The sequence below is a fragment of the Dasypus novemcinctus genome, chromosome 27 (genome assembly GCF_030445035.2).
Source record: "Dasypus novemcinctus isolate mDasNov1 chromosome 27, mDasNov1.1.hap2, whole genome shotgun sequence".
Taxonomy (NCBI): Eukaryota; Metazoa; Chordata; class Mammalia; order Cingulata; family Dasypodidae; genus Dasypus; species Dasypus novemcinctus.
In genome coordinates this window covers 6,738,174-6,761,851 of record NC_080699.1, presented here as the reverse complement: position 1 = coordinate 6,761,851, position 23,678 = coordinate 6,738,174, and the positions used below count along the sequence as shown (strand labels likewise).

At 46.0% G+C, this 23,678-nt stretch overlaps 1 protein-coding gene and 1 long non-coding RNA gene across 2 annotated transcripts in view; one reads left to right on the top strand and one right to left on the bottom strand.

Moving 5' to 3' along the window:
• ARHGAP42 (Rho GTPase activating protein 42) overlaps positions 1-23,678 on the bottom strand; it is a 264,054-nt gene that overhangs the window by 73,069 nt on the left and 167,307 nt on the right. The window contains exons 5-6 of the mRNA XM_058289224.2: positions 9,329-9,430; positions 1,399-1,509 (exon numbers count right to left, since the gene is read on the bottom strand). Of these exons, the coding sequence (XP_058145207.1) occupies positions 1,399-1,509; positions 9,329-9,430 (213 nt within the window). The remainder of the gene's footprint in view (positions 1-1,398; positions 1,510-9,328; positions 9,431-23,678) is intronic.
• Positions 3,460-8,400, top strand: LOC139437745 (uncharacterized). The gene is made up of 3 exons (XR_011647613.1): positions 3,460-3,589; positions 7,439-7,526; positions 8,269-8,400. It is a non-coding gene; the product is annotated as an uncharacterized lncRNA (long non-coding RNA).

Genomic DNA, 23,678 nt, shown 5'->3' with positions numbered 1-23,678 from the left:
CTCCTACGCCCCTGACGTCACCCTACAGGATGGTCTAGTTCACGGCTCTCAGACAGGGGCGGCCGTAAAAGAGTCAGACGAGGCGGCAGACCGCCCTGCCCCGCCCAGGGGACAGAGGGGAGGCTTGGCTCCAGATGTGGCGGACAGGCTCAGCAGCTGGAGGGAGCGGACAGGCCGCGAAGCCTGATGGAGGAGCCGTGAGGATGGAGGAGGAGGGCACCGCGCCAGCCCTCGGCCAGGAGGCTCTGGGATTCAGGAACCGCGGGAGGCAGGGCGCACGCCCGCCACCGGCGGAGGGGCCCCAGGGTGGGCCTCGTCCACGGGAAGGGGCAGGCCTGGGAAGCGCTGGTCATCTTCCCAGAGTGGGGGCTGCCCACCAACCCGGATGAGCTCCAGAAGGCCCCTAAGTCCTCTGAAGTTTAATCCTGTCCTGAAAGAGCCTGTTGTCTCACAAGGGGATTTAAGGACTTGGCTGTTTGGCAAACAGAACTCGGAGCGAAGTCTGGGAGCCTCGCTAAAATGTAAAAATCAAATCCCTGAGCCTGAGTGGTGGCCTCTGGTTCCTGGAGACTGTCGAGCTGAAGAGCTGGTCCATAAACTTTCAAGTGCCTAGTTTACAGGAGTCGGGGGGTCCCAGTGGAAGGGACCGAAGTGACAGAGCTGCTGGGAACTGGGCGGGCTCTGATAACCGGCCCCAGTCCCCGAGTCTATCTTCAGGGCGTCGTGGATGGATTTCCATTAGCAGCTGAATTCCTCTGTTCCCATGGCTCCACTAAAATAGGAACGAGGTATTTTATTTCTTATTATAAAAAGATGGTTTAAAAGGTTGGTCTAGGAAGATGGAATGACTTAACTAGGATGCCTGATGGCCCATGTGCTTATTCTCCTTATCCTCTCTCTGCTCACATGGAAACCGAGCTTACATGTAACAGAAGATTGTCCTGACTCTAGAGCTTACCTTTATTACTACTCATCACACATGGAGACTCACAAAGATGCTTAGCCAGACCATAATGCAGCCTACAGGGTAATACTTGGGAAAAAGTGCTAAGAAAATGAAATGAGCTTATAAAGACCAGCCACCTGTTCTTTTTTGGAATGTGGTTTACATCAGGGAATCCACTCCTTTTTATACTGACTTAGGAAAATAAATGACTTCATAGAAAAGTCAGGCAGATCCCAGCCGTGCAAGAAAGGGGGGTGGGGGGGACGGAGCTAGGAGAGGCTGGAAGGAGGAACCATGACGTTCTCTCCCCTTACCTGCAAGTTTGGTAGGTCACTGCACTGGTGAAGAACATTCCTTTACATATTTACCATGTACATCCATTTATTTATCTCCAAAAGCCCTAATATGTTGATTTTTATAGCTTACTATCTTATAGGGATACTGTAACTTACCGGTTCCACAAATTCAAACTTCTTTTTTTCTTGAACCTCTTGAATTTTGAAGACATATTCTAGAGATGCTTCATAGAAGTTTTGATGCTCTCGGTCAATCTGTGAATCAGCCTGAAGAGGAAACAACAGGCAAAGCATGACACAGGGAGTAATTAGGGACAGACTCTTTACATGAAGAGAGGGAGCCGAAACCTGTTCTGCTGAAACTTGCATTAAAAAGTATCTCCTGAAAAAGTTTTAACTTGTTTTTGTGCCCTAGAAATACCCAGACTAGGCAAACACGGTACTTGCCTGCACACAGAGTAGAAAGGAAACAGGAGAGCAAGCCTCCAACGGTGAGTGTACTCAAAGCATTGGTGTAAGAGGCCCAGAGAGGTGCCTGCAAAACTACAGCGTCACAGAGGGAGAGAACACGGAGGTGTCTGAGGTCCGCCTTACGATGAACAACCAACGGTGGATACTCAAAGTTTATTTAAAGAAGAGGCAGGGGCCGCCCTAGAAACAGTGGAGAGGCATGGAGCAGTCTAACAGAATCTGGCTGCAAAGGAAATACATGGAGAAGGGGAGGGAGCGGGGAGATGGCCATCGCACGACCAAAGATCGTAGACACTGGATTTTAAGTGGCGGAGAATCACCTGGGAAAATGAACTCTTACGCAGGAGAGCCACCAGCAGGCGCACTTAGAGAGATCAGGCTGGTAGCAGAATCACCGACAAAGTCGAAGCATCCACCCGATCAATCATGCTCCATGAGTGCCCTGAGCGGTCACTCCTGATTACAAGGTTGTCCTGCTAAACGGGTGAGAGCGCTCTTGAGAGGACACCATCGTCTTTTTGACCTTGCCCCTCTCATCCCGTTCCTATGCCACTATCATCCTGACTTCCTTGGTGTAGCAGAGGAGCATTCTTTCTTGCTGCCAGGTTCACGGCCCCTCTGGCAGCTGACAAATGAAAAGGAAGTGCTCTCGGGAGGACGGAGGACCTGCCGATGAAAATCTGGGAAAAGAAAATTGCTTTGGAGCCATTTAACAAAGGTAACTTCACAAAGCACAAGATAAAAAAAGAGTCAAATTAGGTTCGCTGGCTGGATAGCATACCATCCCAACTTCATTTGGAAAAAAAATTTTTAAAAAATCTATGTATTATATATTTATTGATAAAATTAGAAGTAATTAAATATTATAAGCAACTCACTAGAGATATTTAAAGTTGAAAATCACAAATTTATAAGATAATAAATGTTGAGATACATTTAAACCAGGTAGGAAATGTGGACCCAAAACTTCTCAACCCCCAAAGATTACTGAGGAAACCCTATCAGTATTTCACACAAACCATGGGTATTTTCTTACCATCACTTAAAGGAACACAATTTCTAAGAATGAAAAGTTGGTAAACAAGTACAGGCGGTGGAGTGCTGGTAAATGTTTAACAAGCGGCTCTAGGGGGAAAAGGCCACATTGGTGTGTTAATATTCCCCAAAATGGCCAGTTTCAACAGACCCGACATCTCTACCGAATCTCTAAATGCGGGCGCTGCAAAGAGGGTGTGCAATCGCGTTCCAGAGGAATCCTACCCCCGGGAAAGGGGGGCAAGGCAAGTCTCAGCGTCGGGACAGCACCGCATCCCCTGGGCTACTGATTGTGCCGCTCGGCCTGTGGGAACAAACTAGAAGGTTGCGGTGCCCTTAGAAGCTAAAAGGACAACAGAGCTGTAAGAAGCGAGCCCCCGGAGCAGGCCTGGCTGTGTCCTTCCACGGCCAGCTCACAGGTGGCCCTGGGCTGGCACCCAGGAACGGGGGTTTGGGAGGGCCCACGACCTTAGAACAAGGGCGGCTCCCTGTTCCTGAACCCTTTGCACAAACCACCAGGCTACGCTCAACTCCTGCTTTCCTTCTGGGAGTCGAGAAAGCGCTGGGACAGCCAGGCAGAGGGTACCCGTGTGAGCAGCGCTGGGACAGCCAGGCAGAGGGTGCCCGTGTGAGCAGCACCCAGGGAAACCCCGCGCTGCGTCTAAGGAGCCGCCTGTGGACATTCCACGTGCGTGATCCCCCCTTGTTCCCAGGGAGCTGGGCGCGTCCCCCATGACTACCCACACTCTGGGAGTGTGCCCCAACTCGACTGCTCCGACCTCTGATCTCGGCACCCGGGCACAAGAGCAGCAGCTCGCAGCTTCAGAACTGGACATGCCAGGTAAAGTCCACTAAAGAAATTTAAAAAAAAAAGGGGGGGGGGGAGCAAAGAAGGGCTATAAGGGGAGAGATAGCGAGTCTTGCCGTTTGCCTGCTAAGATGCTTTCGTCACCTCCAGGCTAGATGACCAAAATTCGACGGCCCCACGAGCTGCTCTGGAAGGCCATCCAAAATGTACAGTACTTAAGGAAGATGACAGATGAATCCCTTTTCAGTATGAGATTTAGACGTGCATTCTCTTTCTTAGGATGAACCTCTTTAGCACTTCAGCACGTATGTGGTTCACTAGCACACACTTGTTTGTATATCTGGTAGCAACTGGGGCTATATATTTTGTGAAAGGTAAGTAGGGTGGCCACATACTTTATCATGCAGACAGGGCCACTTTAAAAAAAGAGGAGTATTATTAAACTATGGCAGGACAGCAGGAGTGCGCCAGCGTATCCATGGCAGATGGGGCTACAGAGAGAGTTGACTTAAGAGCACCAAACAGGCAGAGGCCTAGACTCCTCCAAACAACAATTCAAAAAAGGGGGGAGGTGGATGTGGTTCCAGTGACAGGGCTTCCACCTACCATATGGGAGGACCTGGGTTCGATTCCTGGGGCCTCCTGGTAAAAAAAAAAAAAAAGCATGCCCACACAGCAAACTGAGTAGCCGTGCAGTGAGCCAGTGCCTGTGCAAGTGAGTCACGTAGCAAGATGATGACACAACAAGAGAGAGACGAAGGGGAGAGTCAAGGTGAAGCACAGCAGAGACCAGGAGCTGAGGTGGCACAGCTGACAGGGAACCTCTCTCCCCATCAGAGGTCCCCAGGATTGAATCCCAGGGAATCCTTGAGGAGAAAAATGAGAAGACAAAAAGAGAAACAGATACAGAAGATCACACAGCGAACGAACACAGACAGCAAAAAGATAAAAAAAAGGGAAGTGACATTTCGTGGAACATTCCCAGAGGAGAAAGGATTTCAGCAGGACTCTGAAGAACGGGAGGTTTGGAGGAGCTGGAGGTAACACGAGAAGAGCGTGCGGCGGGGAAGCAGTGGGGACGAGCGCCACGTTCGGGGGTGGGGAGGCTTAAAGCTAGAGCTCAGGTCTGGGACATCAGAAATGACAGTGGAGGCAGGACAGGTGGGTGCGGGCAGACTCCACCCTCGAGGGCAGGTGTGGACAGATCAAAGTGGCCTGCAAGAAGACTAGTGAGGAAGCGGATGTGGCTCGACTGATAGAGGATCTGCCTACCACATGGGAGGTCCGCGGTTCAAACCCCGGGCCTCCTGACCCGTGTGGAGCTGGCCCATGCGCAGCGCTGATGTGCGTAAGGCGTGCCCTGCCACGCAGGGGTGTCCCCCGTGTTGGGCAGCCCCTTGTGTAAGGAGTGTGCCCCATAATGAGAGCTGCCCCACGTGAATAAAGTGCAGCCTGCCCAGGAGTGGCGCCGCACACACGGAGCGCTGACGCAGCAAGATGACGCAACAACAAAGAGACACACATCCCCGGTGCCACTGACAAGAATGCGAGTGGACACAGAAGAATACACAGTGAATGGACACAGAGAGCAGATGGGGGGGGGGGCGGGAATAAAAAATAATACAGCTTTAAAAAAAGAAAGACGACTAGTGCGAGGAAGTGCAAGAGACCTCAATTCAGCATGCGTGTGTGCGCGCAGCTACCCCACAAGCCCTGGCCAGGGAAAGAGGCAGTGTACACCGGCAAGGAAGAAGAGCCCAAAGACAGGGGTGTGGGAGGCAAGGGAAGGGATAAAGGAAATAACACCAGAATTAACAAAGAGGGAGCAAATGTTGGAAGAAGGCTATGTGCGGGAATTCCCGTATGATGATGACGCGCGCGGTTTACAAGCCCGGAAGTCACCCAGGCAGTGCAGGAGTGGGTGGGTGTGGTGAGGTCGACGGGGGAGAGCATCCTAAAGATGTTATAGGGAAGCAGATGCAGCTCGGGTGATTGAGCTCCCGCCTAGCACAGGGAGGTCCCAGGTTCAGTTCCCAGTGCATCCTGGAGAAGACGAGCAAGACAGCGAGCTGGTACGATGGACAGGCATGGTGAGCTGATGCAACAAGATGATGCAACGAAGAGACAACAAGAGGAAAGACAATGAGAGACACAACAAAGTAGGAGGATGAGGTGGCTCAAGCAATTCTTGAGTGCCTCTTTCCCACATGGGAGTTCCCAGGTTCAGTTCCTGGTGCCTCCGAAAGAGAAGACACAGAGCACACAGCAAGCACAAAAACAACAAGGGCATGGAGGAATAAATAAATAAAAACTTACCAAAAAAAAAAGATTTTATAGGTGGAATGAAAGTAGAAGAGGTTTCAGGAACATAAACTGAGATCTAAGAGTAGAAGGTATAGCAGGAAACCCTCCATTTGAGAGGCAGGGATAAGAGGAACCAGTTGACGTGTTTAGTGGTAAGAAGAAAACTACAATCTGGATTTTTTTAGAAGGACTGGTTTTGCCCTTTCCTTTCTCTTGTAATTACAGAAGCAATAAATATTAATAATTGTGATTTTACTCTTTATTCACTATTATAACAGAGAAATGTAAAGATAGTAAGGCTGATTTGTAATTCTACCTCCCAGAGTTAACAAATGATTTGTATTACACATGCATGCACATACACTTATTTTAAAAGAAATCTGCAATAGTACTGTACATACTGGTTTAAAATCTGCTTTTTCCATTTAATTGAACAAATATTTCCCAAATTCTTTAAGTGATTTTCCAAATAGAACTTTTAACAGACATATCACATCCCATCTCACAGCCAAACTATATTTGTATATTTACCCTAATCATTCTTATTGGCTATTTCAGATATTTCTAAATGCTTCCATCGTGAACAACTCTGGGTCAATGTATTTATGCTACTTATTTTTATTCTCATTTCTGATACTTTATTTTAGGGTAAATTCCTAGAAGTAGAAATCATCTCAACTGTCCCGCACATTTATAGTTTGTTGAAACATGATGTCAAATATACCTTAAGAATAAATGAGTCGTTTTATGCTCCCACTAGGAAAGTTTGTGTTCAGTATCCCATACCTTTTCTAAAAATATTGTCTTTAAGCAAATTAACAATAGCACTTTCTTCCCATTTTTAGTTTGAATTGTTTATTTTTAAATACATGTGACACAGAAACTGAAAATATTATTATGGTTTATATTTCTTGTTTGATGGAATGTCCATCTCCTGTCCTTACCCCATTTTTCCTCTGAGCTCTTTATCTTTTTCACAGTGACTTGAAAACACTCTTTATTATATAAGGCATGGGGAACCTGTGTCATATGTTGTACAAATTGCCTAAAACTTTGCCCTTTAATCTGGTTTAATAGCTTTTTAAGGAGACAGACTATCTCTATGCATTCAGGTCTTTCTACATTGCCTTTATGATTTCTTGCTTTTACTTCATACTTAGAGAAGAATTTCCTTATCACATATCAATTATTATTTTTCTTCTAATGTAAAGTCTCTAATCTTGACAACTTTATTGCCAGTTGTTTACTCCAATGATCTAATTGACAAAACTTTATCAAGACAAGAAATTAATTCGGCACTGGAAACGGGCAGCTGCTCACTTTCCATGAGCAAAGTGAGTAAGGAGCCAGCTGCGCAGGTGAGAAGGCAGGAAGGTGGCTTCCGAGAGCAGGCTAAGGAGGTCGGCCCTGGCAAAAAGGCCAGAGCTGTTCTGGAAAGGAACAGATGATTTTTGCTGTCATGTCAAATAATTAAATACATCTGTGGCAGCATGTTCTTAAAATGTCGTTAATTCCTGGAGGGGTAGGGGAAAAAAATCCAAATCACGTTTTCCCTTGTCTATTTAACATGGCCCTCAGGAGCTGCTCCAATGCCGTTCGTTTGTTGTGCTGTATCTTGTTAGGGGCTAAGCCTCCGGGAAAGAGTGTACGCACGTGTGTAAATCTGGTGAGTGTGGGGGGAGGCGCGGGGGGCTGGAAGATGTCACTTGGGAAGTGGGTATTTCAGTAGCCATGGTAGACACTTCCCCAGCCTCCCACTAAGGACAGACCGGAACAAACATTCTCTTCTCCCACAGCCTAGCAGTTGCAGGACCTCTAAGGAGGAAAGTCTCCATAAGAGCTAGGCTTATCAGGGAAGGTTTACGCGCATTCTCGAGAGAGCTCCGAGTGTAGATGAAGGCACCGTCTCCGCGCCGTCATTCAGCAGCTCCTGTCTACGGGCGGCATGACTCTGCAATGCTTCCGGGACTCTAAAACTGCCCGGGGCCTCCAGGGGACCATTCTTAAAACGGCCCTGGCCTTAGCCGCTGGCTCGGCAGGTGGCAGTGTCCATGGATGACCAGGGGCCTCGCAACACGTGGCTACAGCCCACAACCCCAAGTCCACCTTAGGTCTATTCTAGTGCGACGCGTAGGGGAAAAAGAGTGAGCACTTGCGATACATGAATGTAATATTAAATTACAACGAGCAGCACCTAGAGTTTCATAAGATTAAATACGTCCATGCAATTTAAAAATTGAATCCAATTTTCCTTAATGGCAGACTTTTCCCCATTTCACTTTGGTCATTAAACTCTTGCACAGCAACACAGTTACATTAAATTGTCCTCCTTCGATGATACGTTAATACCAAAAGACATAGTTTATAATGAACTCACGCTGAAATAACAAGCAGATCCTTTCTTTTAGGGTAAATTCTTTCAGGGTAAGGCTTCACAACGTTGAACATTTTTTATTGAAGAAACTCTATTTGCTCAATGAGAACTGAAGGGTGGAAAAAGGAAACAGAAGCAAAAAGAACCCCAGGAAGACAAGCCCGTGACCGAACCTGGAGGCAGAGGAAACAAGTAAAGGATCAAGGGGGCAGAGGGCCAGGCTGGACTGGAAGAGGAGGCGAGGAGGGGAGGTGGCCTCGCCAGGGGAAGGGGCAGGGGGAGGCGTGGGAGAGGCCCCAGCCAGGACCCCAGAAGTGCAGAGAGAGGAGCGGGGAGACTCGAGGGGGCCGGGCCAGGCGGCAGCTCACGTCCCCCTGCCTGGCAGGAGGGTGCTGCGGGCGCACCCACCCTGACTTCCCCAAACCTCAGCTCTGCGACCCTCCACTGCGTGCTGGGGGAGTGTGGGTGGGTGTCGAGGTTTTGCTCCTGTCAAGGTGATACCGGCAAGGGGCTCCGATTCTCCCACAGAGACCCTCGCCGCACCAGGAGCTGCATTGTTCCGTAGTGAAAGGGTGGCGCGATTTTACTGATGATCGTTACCACTCAGCCGAGGGGAAGTTCGGGCATTTCAGGCAAAAGGGATGAAATGGATTTAGCAGCGCCCGTCGTAAAAGATTTCTGCTCACTTGTAAAATAATTATGATTTTGAAACGTGTAATTGTACATTTTTTCTCTAATGGTAAAGCAAAGCTTTATAAACCAATGTCACAGATGTCTCTGTTTTTACTTAAAATAATATAAAGGCTATAACATGACGTTAATAGAATTTTGCCATTTAAAATACACCCAAGAAAAATCTTACTAAAATTATGCCTTCACTTTCCCATCGGTAAAGGAACTGCTGCTAGTGTTTAGTTCGTAACGTGTAAAGTGCTCAGAGCACTAACGGCAGTCCATAGTAAGCGCTCAGTTAGCTCCTGTTTCTATCGTTAAAGTCCAGAGCGGCAGATTCTGAGATACTTCCATCTTTGGAAATTCTGACTTCGTGTAGAAAACTCTAATGTCCTTTCCACGTTTCAGATGGAAAAGCTTACCTCTTGCAAATGAGACTCCTTCTTCTTTGCAGACAAATTTAGGTGCTTGTCAAGAATAGAATAATATTTTTCACTCTCCTTGTCAAACTTCTTCTTTCCATCCTAGAGGATAAGTTAACAACAACAAAAAGATTCAAATCAGAGGAGCAAGAAATCCTGGATTTTTGCCATTTCCCTCAATAATCTTTTAAAAGCATTTAATAAAGATTTGGTGAGCTCCAACTCTGCAGAACCTTAATAAAGTTGAGTAGGAAAAAGGATATGAAATAGAAGTCATTAGAATAGAATGTATTCTGCTCTCAAAGAAGATTTCCATCTTGCAGAGACAAACACATCTACAAACACAGCCAACCGTGGCCCTCTGGCATATGAACCTATGATGGAAGGAAGGGTCTGCTGGGTGCAGTGGAGCCCTCAAGGCTTTAAAACAAACTCCAGTGTCTGATCTAATGAATCTGGGACGGGACCAAGAGAAAATGACTTTTTAAAGCTTTTTGGTGATTCTAGAGTATGGACATATAACCAGTTTAGAGAATCACACACAGAAGGCCCTTTTCTCAAGGGAATCACGTTACTTCCCAGTGGCAAAAAGATACCTGGGATTTCTAACCAGTTCTTGAGAAGGAGGAAAACAGACTTTCAAACGCTGGGAGCTTCAAATAACCTTGTAAGATAATTCAAAGTTCCATAAACTTGAAAGGACTATCAATAGCTATATCATACGCTCTGAATGTAAGTCTAGTAGCTGACATCTGCTCAGCCCTAAAATGCTGGTTGTTTTCGAGATGCCTCTTAACAGGCCAGCCTTATCAGAGACAAGGTGGACGAAAGCCGGGTATTAATTCACCTTCCGTCCTATGACCTGCTTCTACAGAATCCCAAATAGAATGAAATTCGCAAAGGAACAGGACATACCTGTGCATATCATCTCCAAGTATAAATATTTTATGAATCCATACAAAACAAATACCAACTACAATCATAAATTTCATTAACAAAAGTACTATATTTTTATTTCAGTGTTTCTCCAAGCACATCAACAGACCACCGAAATCAGATTCCAGCATGTTCAGAATGCAGATTTCCTATTTTCCAACACCCAGAGATTCAGAAATTGTTGTTTTTAATAAGCTCTATGATTAGTATGCATACTGCTTTGCTTTCTTATGTACAAATACTTGGAAGGAGTTTTTAAAAAAAATAAGTATTAGAGGGAGGGAGGGAAGGTGGGCAGCCCTCTGGCTGACAAGTGTTTCCCACTACTCTGAGCTTGTCAGATCTAGGTTTCACCTCTCTAGATAATGCTATTTTGATCTACTGGTACTCAGAACTTTCTATCTTCTCAATTGTACTTCCAGGAACCCATAATGATCTAGTTCAATACATGGAATTTTACAAAGTGAACTGGTAAAATCTAGGTGAATGGGAAGAGCAAGTTTTGCCTTAGGAGTTCAAGCCACTTTTAGATCATTTAAGAAATACTGGGAACAAAAAATGAAAAAAGCAAATACAATAAAGAAGAAATAAAAAAGAAGTAATAGGGAGTGGATGTAGTTGAGCACCTGCCTCCCATGTACAAGGTCTTGGGTTCGATCCCCAGTACCTCCTAAAACAAAAACAAACTGAAAAGCCACCTCTCACTGGGGGAGCAGATGCAGCTCAGTGGTTGAGCACCTGCTTCCCAAAGACATGGTCCTGGGTTCAACCCTGGTACCTCCTTTGAAAAAAAAAAAAACAGATAAATTTTGTACTAATATATTACACATATAAATGAGAAAAAAAACTGTCACACTCATCAAATGATTTTTATTATACAAGGAGAAATGTGGTCCTACTAGGAGAAATACAACTGGAAAATAAGTGTAGCGCTCCCATCCAGGGAGGTCTGTTGAAGAACCTGCAAACAAAACGTGGTCTAGCAGACCCAAAAAGTGGCATCAAAGCTCAGAGTTCGGCCGGGAGGAACTCATCCTCTCCACTGCTCAGGTAGGTGTCTGAATAAACATCTCCTCTTTTGCTCCTTGGATGCTACTCTCTTCATCTGCCACTTCGCGTGCGCCAGCGACAGGCCCACCCTACCCTTAGAGGACTCTCTCACAAGCTCCGGTTGAGCTCCTTTCTTAACTTCTCTTATTCCTTCTGACATCGAGGCTCACTTCTCCCCATTTCCTCATATTCGTATATTATCTACTTTCAGCATCTAGACCAAAGACTTGACTACCAAGCCTCCTCGATCAGCTCTCTCCCCGCTGATGCCCGCGTGCTTTACACACGCATCTTGGAGCGTTCGCAGTCTGCACCGCGGCAAAGAGATTTATGGATATGCCACAACCTTCCTAAAATTGAGTATCCAGTGATGGCTCAACAAATACTTAAGGAGTGAATGAAATCCTTCCTCTTGTAGCAGCAGGCTCCCCAAGTCCTCACAGGTCTATTTATTCCACAATCCAGGATCCACAGTACCAGGGACGATTCTGCACAAGCGGCCTTAACTCCAGCCCAACAGCACGTGAACACTTGTGGGCGACCAGCCGCCTTTCGGAACAGCACATAAAACCGACTCCCTTTCATCTGACAATAGGGGGCTTAAAACTTCTATCTGTGCAGGAAAGAGGAGGAAACTGGCTTCGGGAAAAGAGAGTGCAGCAGCTGTAGTGACTACACTTACAGCTTTGTTTTCCAATAGTGCTTCATGGCATTTTCGGAAATGTTAATTTGGTGCCAATACATCAGCATTCCTGGCAATACAAAAATCACTCCCAGAAGCATTTCCTGGACTCCTAGTCAAACTCTGGGCCCTCACAGCACCCAGCGGGGGGCGGGGGAATCTGCTCAAAGGCTCCGATATAGATAAAAATAAACTCAGTTCTAGCATTCAATTAAAGAGTGAGTTAAAAGACGAGGCCACATGAAGGGCAACACATCCTAGGGAAGCAAGTTCTAGAAGGCAAAGAGCACTGCTGCTCGCAGGTCACTTCTAATCCCAGACGGCTGTGGTTTACTGCTCACGGGAGCCAAGTCTTACTTGACCTGAGCAACTTAACACTGTCCAGGTACCTCTTTATTTCTCGTGTTACTTGTTGTGGGCATGCAGCTAAAATTTTTCTCTGAAACTGAAGCTGCAGAGGAAAGGAACAAATAATTGAGGAATCTTCACTAAAGGCCGTGAGCACTGTCCTTTTAGTGCCATGGAATGATTTAAAAGAAGGAGACTACATATGATAAGAGCATGCTTTCTACAAATTCACTGCATTTGAATTAGGTAATCATTTAACATGAAAGCACATTAAAACGATAATCCTGATGGGAAAAGGAAGAAGAATGGCGTAAAGGGGCATGTCCCACAAGACAGATAAGCATTCCAAGGCAGCAGTGCTTTACTGAGTGTGGTCCTGGCAGCTTGTGCTGTGCAGAGAGATGCAGAGACAAACAGGGACAGACAGAGCACGCCTGCGTAAAACAGACCCTGGAGAGAGCCGGTGAGTGCCGTGTGGACTGGACGTGCCCCCAGTGTGGATGGGGTCTTGTCTCCAGCAGCATCTGGGGGGCATGGACCCAGCGCATACGAGCCCTCCCAGGTGTGACTTCAGGTGAGGCGTGGCCCCGCTGAGTCAGGTTGACCTTCATCCAGGTAACCCAGCACCCTGCAGGCAGAGTGAAAGGCAGGCAGGGAGGCACCGCCCGGGGTCAGAAGAGCCCAGGACCCAGGAGCTCCGACCACCAGCCCAGAGCGCACGGAGAAGGCATCGCCCCGCTGCTGCCGCGATTTTCCACTCCTAGTCCCAGAGCCGGGAGCCAGTGAATTCCCAGGGCTTAAACTGACCACTGCATGGTATTTGTTTCCGTCAGAAACTAGAGCTGTCCCCAAATCCTAGCGCAGCTGGTGAAAGGGTGAAACAGCTCCGGGCCTACGATCCACTGGTTTCCCACCCTCTACGGCGCGTGCTCCTGCTGTCCTCAGCTTCTCAGTGAGCTCCAAGAGGGTCTGCGACACCGTCAACGGGCACACCACAGGGGCAAGGGGAGGGGACCATTTCAGCGCGGGCTCAAGGGCCATTTTACTCAGATGTTGTTAAAAACCAAAGGAAAAAAAAATTGCCACTAATGAAATAATTCTAGAATTTACTGTGATGATGAATGCTCAACATTGAGAATGTACTAAAAATCATCGATCATACACTTTAGATAGATTTATGGTATATGAATATACCAAAAAAATGCTTAATAAATAAATGAATGTGCATAAAAAAACAAAAAAAAATTTTAGGGAGATCAAGCAGATTAAAATGTATCAAAACAATTATTTGAAGAAGTGGATATGGCTCCTGCCTACCACATGGGAGCTTCCAGGTCTGGTTCCCGGTGCCTCCTAAAGAAGGCAAGCAAGTCAGTAAGCTGATGAGACAGGCTGGTGCGGCGAGGTGACACAACAAGAATGATGCAATAAGAGACACAAGAAGGAAAAACATAATGAGAGATCAACAAAGCAGGGAGTGGAGGTGGCTCAAGCAATTGAGCACCTCCCTCCCACAGTTCCCAGTGCCTCCTAAAAGAAAGAAGACAAGCACACAACAAATAGACACAGAAAGCACAAACAACGAGGATGGGAAGAAATAAAGTAAATTTTTTAAAAAATAAAATGCACTGAGAAATGAAAGAAAACAACAAATGTTTGTTAAAAATAAGGCCAGGCCAATGCTTTCCACTGACCAGAAGAGGGTACCAAAGGTGAAGAGAGTCAACTATAACATTTAGAAAATACCACTAGAAAGAAATTCCCAATGATTATCTACCCTTTTCCTTCTATAAAAGGTTCCTACAATGTTTTGATACAAAAAATTCTCTAGCACAACACTGTGAATGTAATTAACACCACTGAATTATATATTTGAACATAGTTAAAAGGGGAATTTTAGGTTGCATATATGTCATTTGAATAAAAATTCAAAGAACCCATAGGGACTGTACAACACAATGAACCCCAATGTAAACTATGGACTACAGTTAACAGTACAATTATAATAATATTCTTTCATCAATTTTAAGACAGGTACCACATCAATGCAAAGCTAATAACAGGGAAAGCTGTGGGTGTGTGTGAGGGGGTACATGGGAGCTGTTACTTTATGCTTGATTTTTTGGGAATGTACAACTTCTCTAATAAATACATATATATACACACATAATTGTCTTTGCAACAATTCTTTTAACATAACATGATATAATTTTTAAAAATAAAGCAAAAGAAAGTTTTATTCTTTATTTTTTAAATGGAGCAGATATTTAGGATTTTGGAGTCACAGTTTGAAGACAATCTCAGTTATAATTGCCACATAGGATACTGCAGAATTTCCAGGCACCTATTTAAGTTGTAACATTAAATAATGATCTAAATAAGACCCACTTGTTTTGAAAAATAATAGAAATAGTGCTAGGAGAGGAATAATGAATACCAGAAGTTAAATTTCTATTTTAAACAGGCAGCGAGTGAGCATCGAAGCTGGCGCCGCACCAGGCACTGGACCCCCCCCACCGCCCCCTACCCCTGGTCATCGTCCTCCTGGGTGTGGGCACAGCCTCTGGGGACAGAGGGCCAGCTGCTGGGGCACTGAGACCATGGGCTACTCAGGGGCCTTCTGCAGCCCACAGGATGCTCCCCAGAGCCAGCCGATGGGGCAATGGCAGTGCAGCGTGCTTGGCTGGTCCCTCCAGCAGGCTGACGCACCCAGGGACTCCCTGTCTCCCCAGGTTTCACCTACAAACCCGCCCCAATCTTTTTTTTTTTTAAATTTTTATCCCGCCTTGTGGCTTTTTGCATGCTGTCTGCTCTCTGTGTCCATTCGCTATGCATTCTTCAGTGTCTGTATTTATTTTATTTCCCCTCCCCCCTTGCAGCTTGCTTGCTGTCTGCCCTCTGTGTCCATTCGCTGCGCGCTCTTCTGTGTCTCTGTTTGTCTCCCTTTTTTGTTGTGTCCCCTTGCTGCACTTGCAGGCCAGGCGGTGCACAGCGGGCACCGCCCCCCATCATTTGCGATTCAGATGTCGCACAAGGACCCTTTCCTGGGTGGCCGCACCATCTCCCCCTTTCACAACCACCTCAGCAGGTGATCAGAGTCGCCAAAAGATGTGTATTTGCATTCAGAAGGAACTCCTACAACAAGCCTGCCAGAAGAAGCCAACGGATACAACAATATGAGGGGATCAAGCACTGCAGAGGAGTCCACGGTGCGGCAAGGCCAGGGGCATCCTTGCGGTCACCAGGGGAAAGCACACCACGGGGCTCCGCCAGAGCTGCCAGGCGCCGGCCAGAGCGAGCCGAGCCGAGGCGGAGCGCCTGACCGCGCGAGGCGCCTCACGCCCTGGTGGACGGGGGTGGCTGCAGCCGTTCTAGAAGGAAAGGGCTCCCCGCCAAGGGGCCAATGCCGGCTCTAAGAACAGCTTCTGGCACATCCCAAAGGAGAGCTCGCAGAAAAGCCCGGAAAGGCTCAGGAAATAGGCCATTTACTGATGCATCACCCCCGGGGACAGGTTGTTGAAAGCAGGGGGTGTTCTGTAGTGGACACGTAAACTGTATGTGATGCATACACGATGTTAGAGGGAAATATTAGACATGGATGGACCCTAAATACAGGCTCTGGGTGGAAAAAGAGCAACAGTAAACACCATTAAAACAATCAATTTTGTAAATTAAAAAGCTAGCATACAAAACACTATAATTTTGCATTGAGATAAGACAATATATACATTCTAGAAAGGCTGTCTGTACGCAGAGGGAAAGAAGTAGATAAAAAGAGAGTGCTGTGAATTAAATACATGGGGGGAAAAAAGCAAATTAAGAGATTAGCCAGGACGTTTAACATCTGATAATAGAACTACTGAAAGAGAGAAAATAGCAGGAAGGAATTATCTTAAAAAAACAAAACAGGAAAATGTCAGGACAAAAAAATGTTTTCAGTTAAAGTGACCCAATATGTACATAGCCAATGAATGAAAAACTACCCAGTGGACATGTCATAATAAATATCAGAAAATCATGAATAAAGATGAAACCCTAAAAGCAGTCAATGAGAAAGAGGAGCTCAGATAAAAATTGTCAGGTATCAGGACAATGTTGGATTCTCGAAAGCATCACAGGAAGCTAAACAACAAGGGAGACGCGCCTTCAGATTTCTGAGGAACAATTAAATCCAGACTAGATTTCTTCATCCAGTCAAATCATCAATCAAGGCTGGGGATAAAGGTATTTACAAACATGCAGGGTCTCAAATTGTACCACTAACGCTCTCTTCCTCAGGGAGATACTGAGAGACGTACTCGACCCAATGAGAGGATAAACCCAAAATAGCAAGACGTGGGACCTGGAAAAACAGGAGCTCGAAGAAGCAAAAAAGTTCCCAAGATAGCAGTGAAAGGAATTTCAAGAAAACAGATGGGCAAGCCAGCCTTTGGGCTGTAAATCAACCTTGAGATGAGAGTTCCAGAAGAATGTCTCTTTTTGGAATAATGAAACTGTTCTAAAATTTTTTTGTGGTGATGAATGCACAACACTCTGATTATACTAAAAGTCACTGGTTATCCAATTTGGGTAGATCCTATGGTATATGAATATACCTCAAAATAAAACGGTTTAATAAATAACTGTGCAAGAATAGCCAGAAATAGCAGCTATGGACAGCAGGGAAAGCATAGAGAGACTGATGGGTGAAAATTTCCTTTTTAGTTTGTTTTTTATTATTATTGAAATAATGAAAATGCACCAATGATGACTGAAGTGATGATGAATGCACAACCACATGATTACACCAAGTACCACGTCATTACACCAAATACCACTGACTACCACCTTGGATGAATTGTATGCTTTCCTAATATCTAACAATAAAATTGATTGCAAAAAAAATTAAATGGAGAAGACATGATCTGATGTATTCAATAATTATGTCCACACATTTGAGGAGAGAGAAATTTATACGAGTTTCAAAAATAAGACAATTATTAACTTTAGGAAAAATGAAAGCAAGCAAGAAAGGAAATTTAATCATAGAGTCAAACGTGACTCATCTATGAACAATAATTGCATTGCTATGTAAGCATTAAGCACGGATTTTTAAAAAATATAGTGATTTAACTATATATATATATTTGGAAGACGGCAGAAGGGAAAATATGGAGTAGTAGCTGTTATGGTGTTGAAAGGACACTAAGCCTTCATCTCCCAGGGTAGGAAGTTAATGATGTCTTAAATTGAAAAACAAGAAATAGCAGAATGAGTATATTATAAAGGGAAATGGAGATCAATGTGAAACAAGAGCCTAAAGAGTTATAAGTGGCCGCCTCTGGAGAACTTTGGAGTGGCAAGGTGGAATGGGGGAGTTCTTTTTAACTTCTATGACATCCCATATAATTTGATTTTTAAGAACTGTGTATGACTTCAGTAAAATTAAATTCAATTTAAAAATGGAAGAGGGAAAGAAGAAAGGAAGATAGGATAAATACAGAGGAGAATATAAAAGTTGGATGGGTAGGAAGGAGAGGAATAGGGAAGAGAAAATTTTCTAAGTGTTTGAAGAAAACTTGCTCACAAACTGTTTTTTTTTTTTACTAATGATTAATTTGAAACGTTAAAAATGCTCATTTGTCACTGAGGGCTGACCAAGACTGGGAGGAGAAGTGGAAGAAGTAACCAATCTTTCTTAAGTACACAAAGTGCTTTACTGACCAGATCACCACTCACAACCTGCAAGGGAAGGGTAACTGCCCTCACCTTACAAACAGGAGGAGAGAAGTGATCTGAACAAGGTCACAGGGTTTGTGACGGGCCGGGTGGATAATCAAAATCACGACTGTCTACTTAAAAGCCCGAGCCCTCTGCTCGGTAGGATGGCCTGGAGCCCACAAACCAAACCCGCAGCGCTGCACGTTACCCTCAGCAGGCAAGAGAGAGGGCGGAATGAGGAGGAGAGGAGCGGACCAAAGGGAGGCAGGGGGTGAACGAAGGGGTGACGAGAGGAAGAGCAAAGCAGGAAGCAGAGGCGGCTTTGGGGTTTGGGTGTGCTACCCCGGACCCTGGAGCGAGAACGCCGTGGGAAAACCCACGATGGGTTTAGAGTGTGAACCCTCCTCCGGTCTGCGGGGACACAGGGAAGACAGGCATCCGAGCGCTGACACGTGCGGAGGGGCTGCCACCCGACCGGCTCGGGCGCGACCGCACGGATGCAAACACAGTACAGAACTCCGCAGGCCGCACAGGCTCTCCCGAAGACGCCCTGCGTGAATTTAGGGAGAGCAAAAGGCGCCCGTGCCGCGCTTGAGAGTCTGACGTTATTTTATGGATCCCCAAAAGAAAAGGCTTCTGTTCTTGAACTAAGCCACTGCGGTGAGCGCCGGGCTCCTGTGACAGGACTCCCGCAGCTCATTTTGCATCCCTCCACCCTCTTCCTGGGTCTGACCTCAACAGAGACAACAGAGAAAGGAAGCCCCGCCGTTTTGCTGGGCCACGTGAGAGCAAGGACCGCGGCTGGCCCAGCTGAGGCCCAGGAGCCCGGGGAGAGGCCGCGCGGGCGCCGCCCAGCTCCAGGGGCAGGCGAGAGCCCACGGGCACCGTCGTGCAGGACGCCGGTACCCCACGCCAACGGGGACACCTCACAGCCTTCTACCCTCGTCAAGTGCCCGCTATGAAAGCCAGCACATTCCTGGGATCTGGCAGGGGCAGCGCCGTGACAGACGAAGACACGAAGCCTTCAATTCCCCTGCCCTTCTGGGAGGACAAGGGGTTGACAAAGCCTCCTCAGGTCAAGCGTGGCATCTGACTGCAACCGAAGCGCGCAGGCCCTGCTTTAACCCCAGGGCTGCCAGCGGGAGCCAGGGGATATGAATTTTTAACTCGGCGACATCAGGACCTCCCCTGCACTCGAGGCTGTCGCCTGGCCCCTCCTGCGGTCGGGGGAGAAGCCCACGACGCAGTGTGGGCAGAACGCCACCAGCCCAGACGCGACGGGAAGAGCCAAGAAGATGGCAGGCCCGTGACCAGAGGGCCGCACCCCCACCGCAGCGGGGGCGACGGGGGCACCTCTCACCAGCTGGAGCCAGAAGAGGTGACAGCCCAGGCCAGGCTCCTCCACCCACTCAGCCTTATGGGCAGGAGTGAGGCATAAACTGGGCCCAGGACCAATCCACACACGACGTGGTTTATAAAGGCAACCTCGTCACTGGATGTACTTTATGATTTATGATAATGAAGGGGAAAAACAAAACCATTTTCCAGGGATGTGCAGACTGACAACCTTGGTCTCGAGTCGATTTTTGAATGTTTTCCTGTCATAGGGACTCCAGGAAGATCATGGTACAGAGAGGAAAGAAATAATATATTATCGTGGCTCCCATCTTGAGAGAGGAAAAACGGGGTTCACGGAGATTAACTACAGGTCAAGCAACTAGCAAAAGGTGGGATCTAGATTCAAACACAAGTCGGGTCTTGCAGTCAGCATAACCAGTGCACCTGCTGTGTTTTCAAAGCAAAGGAAATGACTCCCATCCCCCAAAGAGTTGAGAGGCCTTGGTGCATGGCACACAGCTGGCGACACGAGCCCCTGCTGGGAGCTGGCCTATCCTGAGTATGTATGCTCATGGGATCTCTTTTTTGTTTGTTTCTACTTCTTTTACCAGAAGCCCCTTTTGACAGAGCTCTATCTGTTTTCTACAGTAATAGAAACCCCAAATTTTACCAGAGCACACAGTTGCCAAGAACAAAGAGTACATTTTCTAGTCTCCTAGCAATAAGATATGTTTTGGTCAATGAGATACAAGCAAAACAGAGTGCCAAGTTCCAGAAGCCTTCCTAAAACACCTGGCACTCACCTCCCTTCAACCTTTCCTCCCACAAAAAGGAGGACCTGGTCTGCATCTGCACTCCAGAATGCCCTTTCTTCGTTTCCTCTGACCTTGTGACAATTTTTGCTAGGATAGGATGACCTTCTAAAGAAGAGTTGTCTACGAGAGCTGTTTCAGGGGAAGAGCAGGTATAGGTGGCCCAACTGACACAATCAGGTTGAAAGGCTCTCCACGGGGAAGAGGGGAGGAGCTGACTTATCCAGCCCAGTGTCAACAGAGCTCAAGTTCAGATACCCTGGACTAGAGAGTAAGCTCCACCAGAGCAGGAATCTGCATCTAAGGTTTTAATAGGCTCCAACATGGCGCTTCCCGCTAATAAAAGCTCCATGGCTAACTGGTAAATGAATGAGTGAATGACATGTCCAGCCCACTCAGTAAACACGTCGCACAGAGCCCTGTCTCTCCCTGATCATTAGCTACAGTCTTACTTTCTGGGGCTCTGGGGCTTAACTGTCATGTGACAGAGCTGGATTATATGATTTCAGCTTTAACACTGCGCTTCTATGATTCCACGACACTGTCAAATCCTTACTTGGGAAATGACGGGAAAAAAACAATGACCTAGCTGCCTCTTTGTCCTATTTTGGATTTTGGACTCCAATGGCAAAATCCCCTTTGCAGAATTTCACATTCAGTGAGGAGGACAATGCAGAAGTTACTGGATGGAAGGGAAAAGCTCAGGCTTGCTGGCACTGAAAACAGTCAGCTTGCTTAAACGGGACGGCGGGTTGCTGGAGCTAACCTTGAGCTACTTTCAAGTCATATAGCCTAAGCCAGAAAATTAAGTACATCTCTCAAATTTCATTTGCAAAGCTACACTTTTTCTTCATTTTACCCTACTGTGCAATTTCACCATTCAGTGTTGCATTTGTGCCTGAAATTTAAATAAAGTTCACTTCACTGTTGCTTTCCCACCTTGTTTGTCAATTATTTGTGATTCTAAGTTTCTCCTCACCATAAATTCTTATTTATAGCTTTTTAGTCATTCACTGCAGCCAAATAAATGAAAAAAGAAAGTTAATAACTCCACCTAATCTAGTATACTATTATCAAAACTTGAAGGCTAATTATCAAGTTGATTGTAATGAAAGGCTATGAATAGAGAGTACCTATTTGTTCTTTTCCACAGGCTGAACAGTCTCTCTCCATATTCTAAGTCCAATTTCAATCACATACTAGGAACATCTGAATGAAATTAATTTATAATAACGAAGTTGAAATTTGAAACACTAAGATTCAAAGCCAAATGCACTCCAGTAAAGAAACACGTGCACGCATACCCTTAAATGTTTCTCTAAAGGCAGGGTTGCTTGAGAAGGATTCTGTCATTTTTCATAAAACAATCCTCCAACTTTACATAGAAATCACATTGCTCAAACGATCCTGGCATTCTGACGAACACATGACGAGTTATCAGGAGGGAACTTCATGGTGAAGGAAATAATTTACAAGTTCTTTTAGTTGCTCATAAAACACGAGCAAGTCACATGGTGACCACCTGTTCACCCCCCCAGTCAGGCAACCACAGAAGGAAATGGGCTGAATCAGAGATATTTAGGTTAGCCACAGGGAAGAATTTTATTTTTAATTTGTAAAACTCATTTCTATGATTTCATTTCTATGATTAATTTTGTTTGCATATTTTTTATATTTTTTTAACTTTTTTTTTTTTGAACCATACATAGATCACAAAAAATGTTACATTAGAAAATAAAGGCAGGGAAGAATTTTTAAACGACTTCATATTCCTGACTATGCTGGTAGACACGAAGTAATAACAAAGAGCAAACGTGATGCCGTGAGCCAGAAGCGTCCCAAGGGCTCAGGTGCAGTATACCTGGACAGACAGACAGAAGGTGTGCTTCTGTTGTAAGGGCAGACGGCACTCGATAGCTACTGCACTGGGGAACTGCGGTGACTGACTAGAAACGACTCTTTTTCTGTTTTGGGAGGTTGTGAGTCAATGCGACAGTCAAGTATGCCCATGCAGGATTCCCATGCATCGTCCCCCCACCACCACCTTACACTGTAGTGTCGTATTTGTTCAAACAGATGAAAGGACATAGTCACAGTATTACTGCGCTCTGTGGTCCGTAGTTTCTATGTGGTGTTTTTTCCCCACAGACCATCCTTTTATTAACACCATGTATTTGTATTGTGCATTTGTTCTCGGTACAATGCTCTCCTATCTGTACTGTTACCCACAGCCCACGTTCCACGATGGGGTTCTCGGTGCCACGTGACCCCTGCCTTGTACAGACCATCCAAAGGGTACCCTTTGTGATGCCGTCAACTCAGTCCATTTCAGAACATTTTCATTACTCCAAAAGGAAAAATCCCGCACCCCTTATACACTGATTTTCTTTTTATCCTCCCCTGCCCACCGCGGCTTTTTGCTTGCTGTCTGCTATTTGGGTCCATTTGCTGTGCATTCTTCGGCTTTTTTGCTTGTCTCCCTTTTTCTTGTGTCGCCTTGCCGAGTAGGCTCTCCGTGGCGCCCAGGCGGGTGGCACTCCGCAGCATGCGGGCGAGCCTGCCTGCACAAGGAGGCGCCGGGACACGAACCCAGGGCCTCCCACAGACAGAGCCCAACTGACTGAGCCACAGCCGCTTCCCTTATACACCGATTTTTGACCCTTAGCATTGGTATCTACCTTCTTTGCCATTGCTGTAAATACATTACAATATTTCTGTTAACTATAGTCTATAAGTTACATTTTTGTATTTTTCCAAGTATCTCCATATGTGACGTTCTTTTTTTCCTAGAGGCATCTATAAAGCCTTCTTTGTGAATGCCACTTTCTCACTCATTTGTTTCTAGACAGACATCACATATTATCAGCTTCATTTGGATTTCCTCGGATGACTTCTTTTTACAATACTCAAAACAGGCCTCAAACACTAGGTTTTACAGCCTGAATTAGAGATAGGCCACTGATGGCACCACTTTCTAGAATCTGAATTAGTATAACACAACTGATTAATTAGCAAATACAGTATTCAAGAAGCAGCTGCTATTGGCTGTAACTTGACACACATCAGGCACCACTGGTTAAATAAGTCTTTGTTTTCAGAGCTGCAGTCTTCTCCTAGAACCCTCCAAACCCCTGCCCTCACCCCCACCCACCCAACAAACGTGCTAGTTTCTGATCAGAACATGTAAGCGAAAGACGCATCTTTCAGGTACGGCAACCTGCCCAGTGCCTGCCAATGTAACGAGAGGCTTTGATTCAGGACAGTTCACGTTTCATTTGTTTTCTCAGTGCTTTTCTTTGAGTCTAATCTGAGAAAGGCCACCCACCCTTCCCTACCCCCAATTTAATCATTCACTGAATACGGAGGTGTCAGGAAATATGAAGGAAACCAGAAGGAACAAGACATATTTCCATGCACAAGGTCCTCAGTCTAGTGGGGGAAACAGACAAAGCAAAACTAAATACAATAAAATGCATCAGGCAAG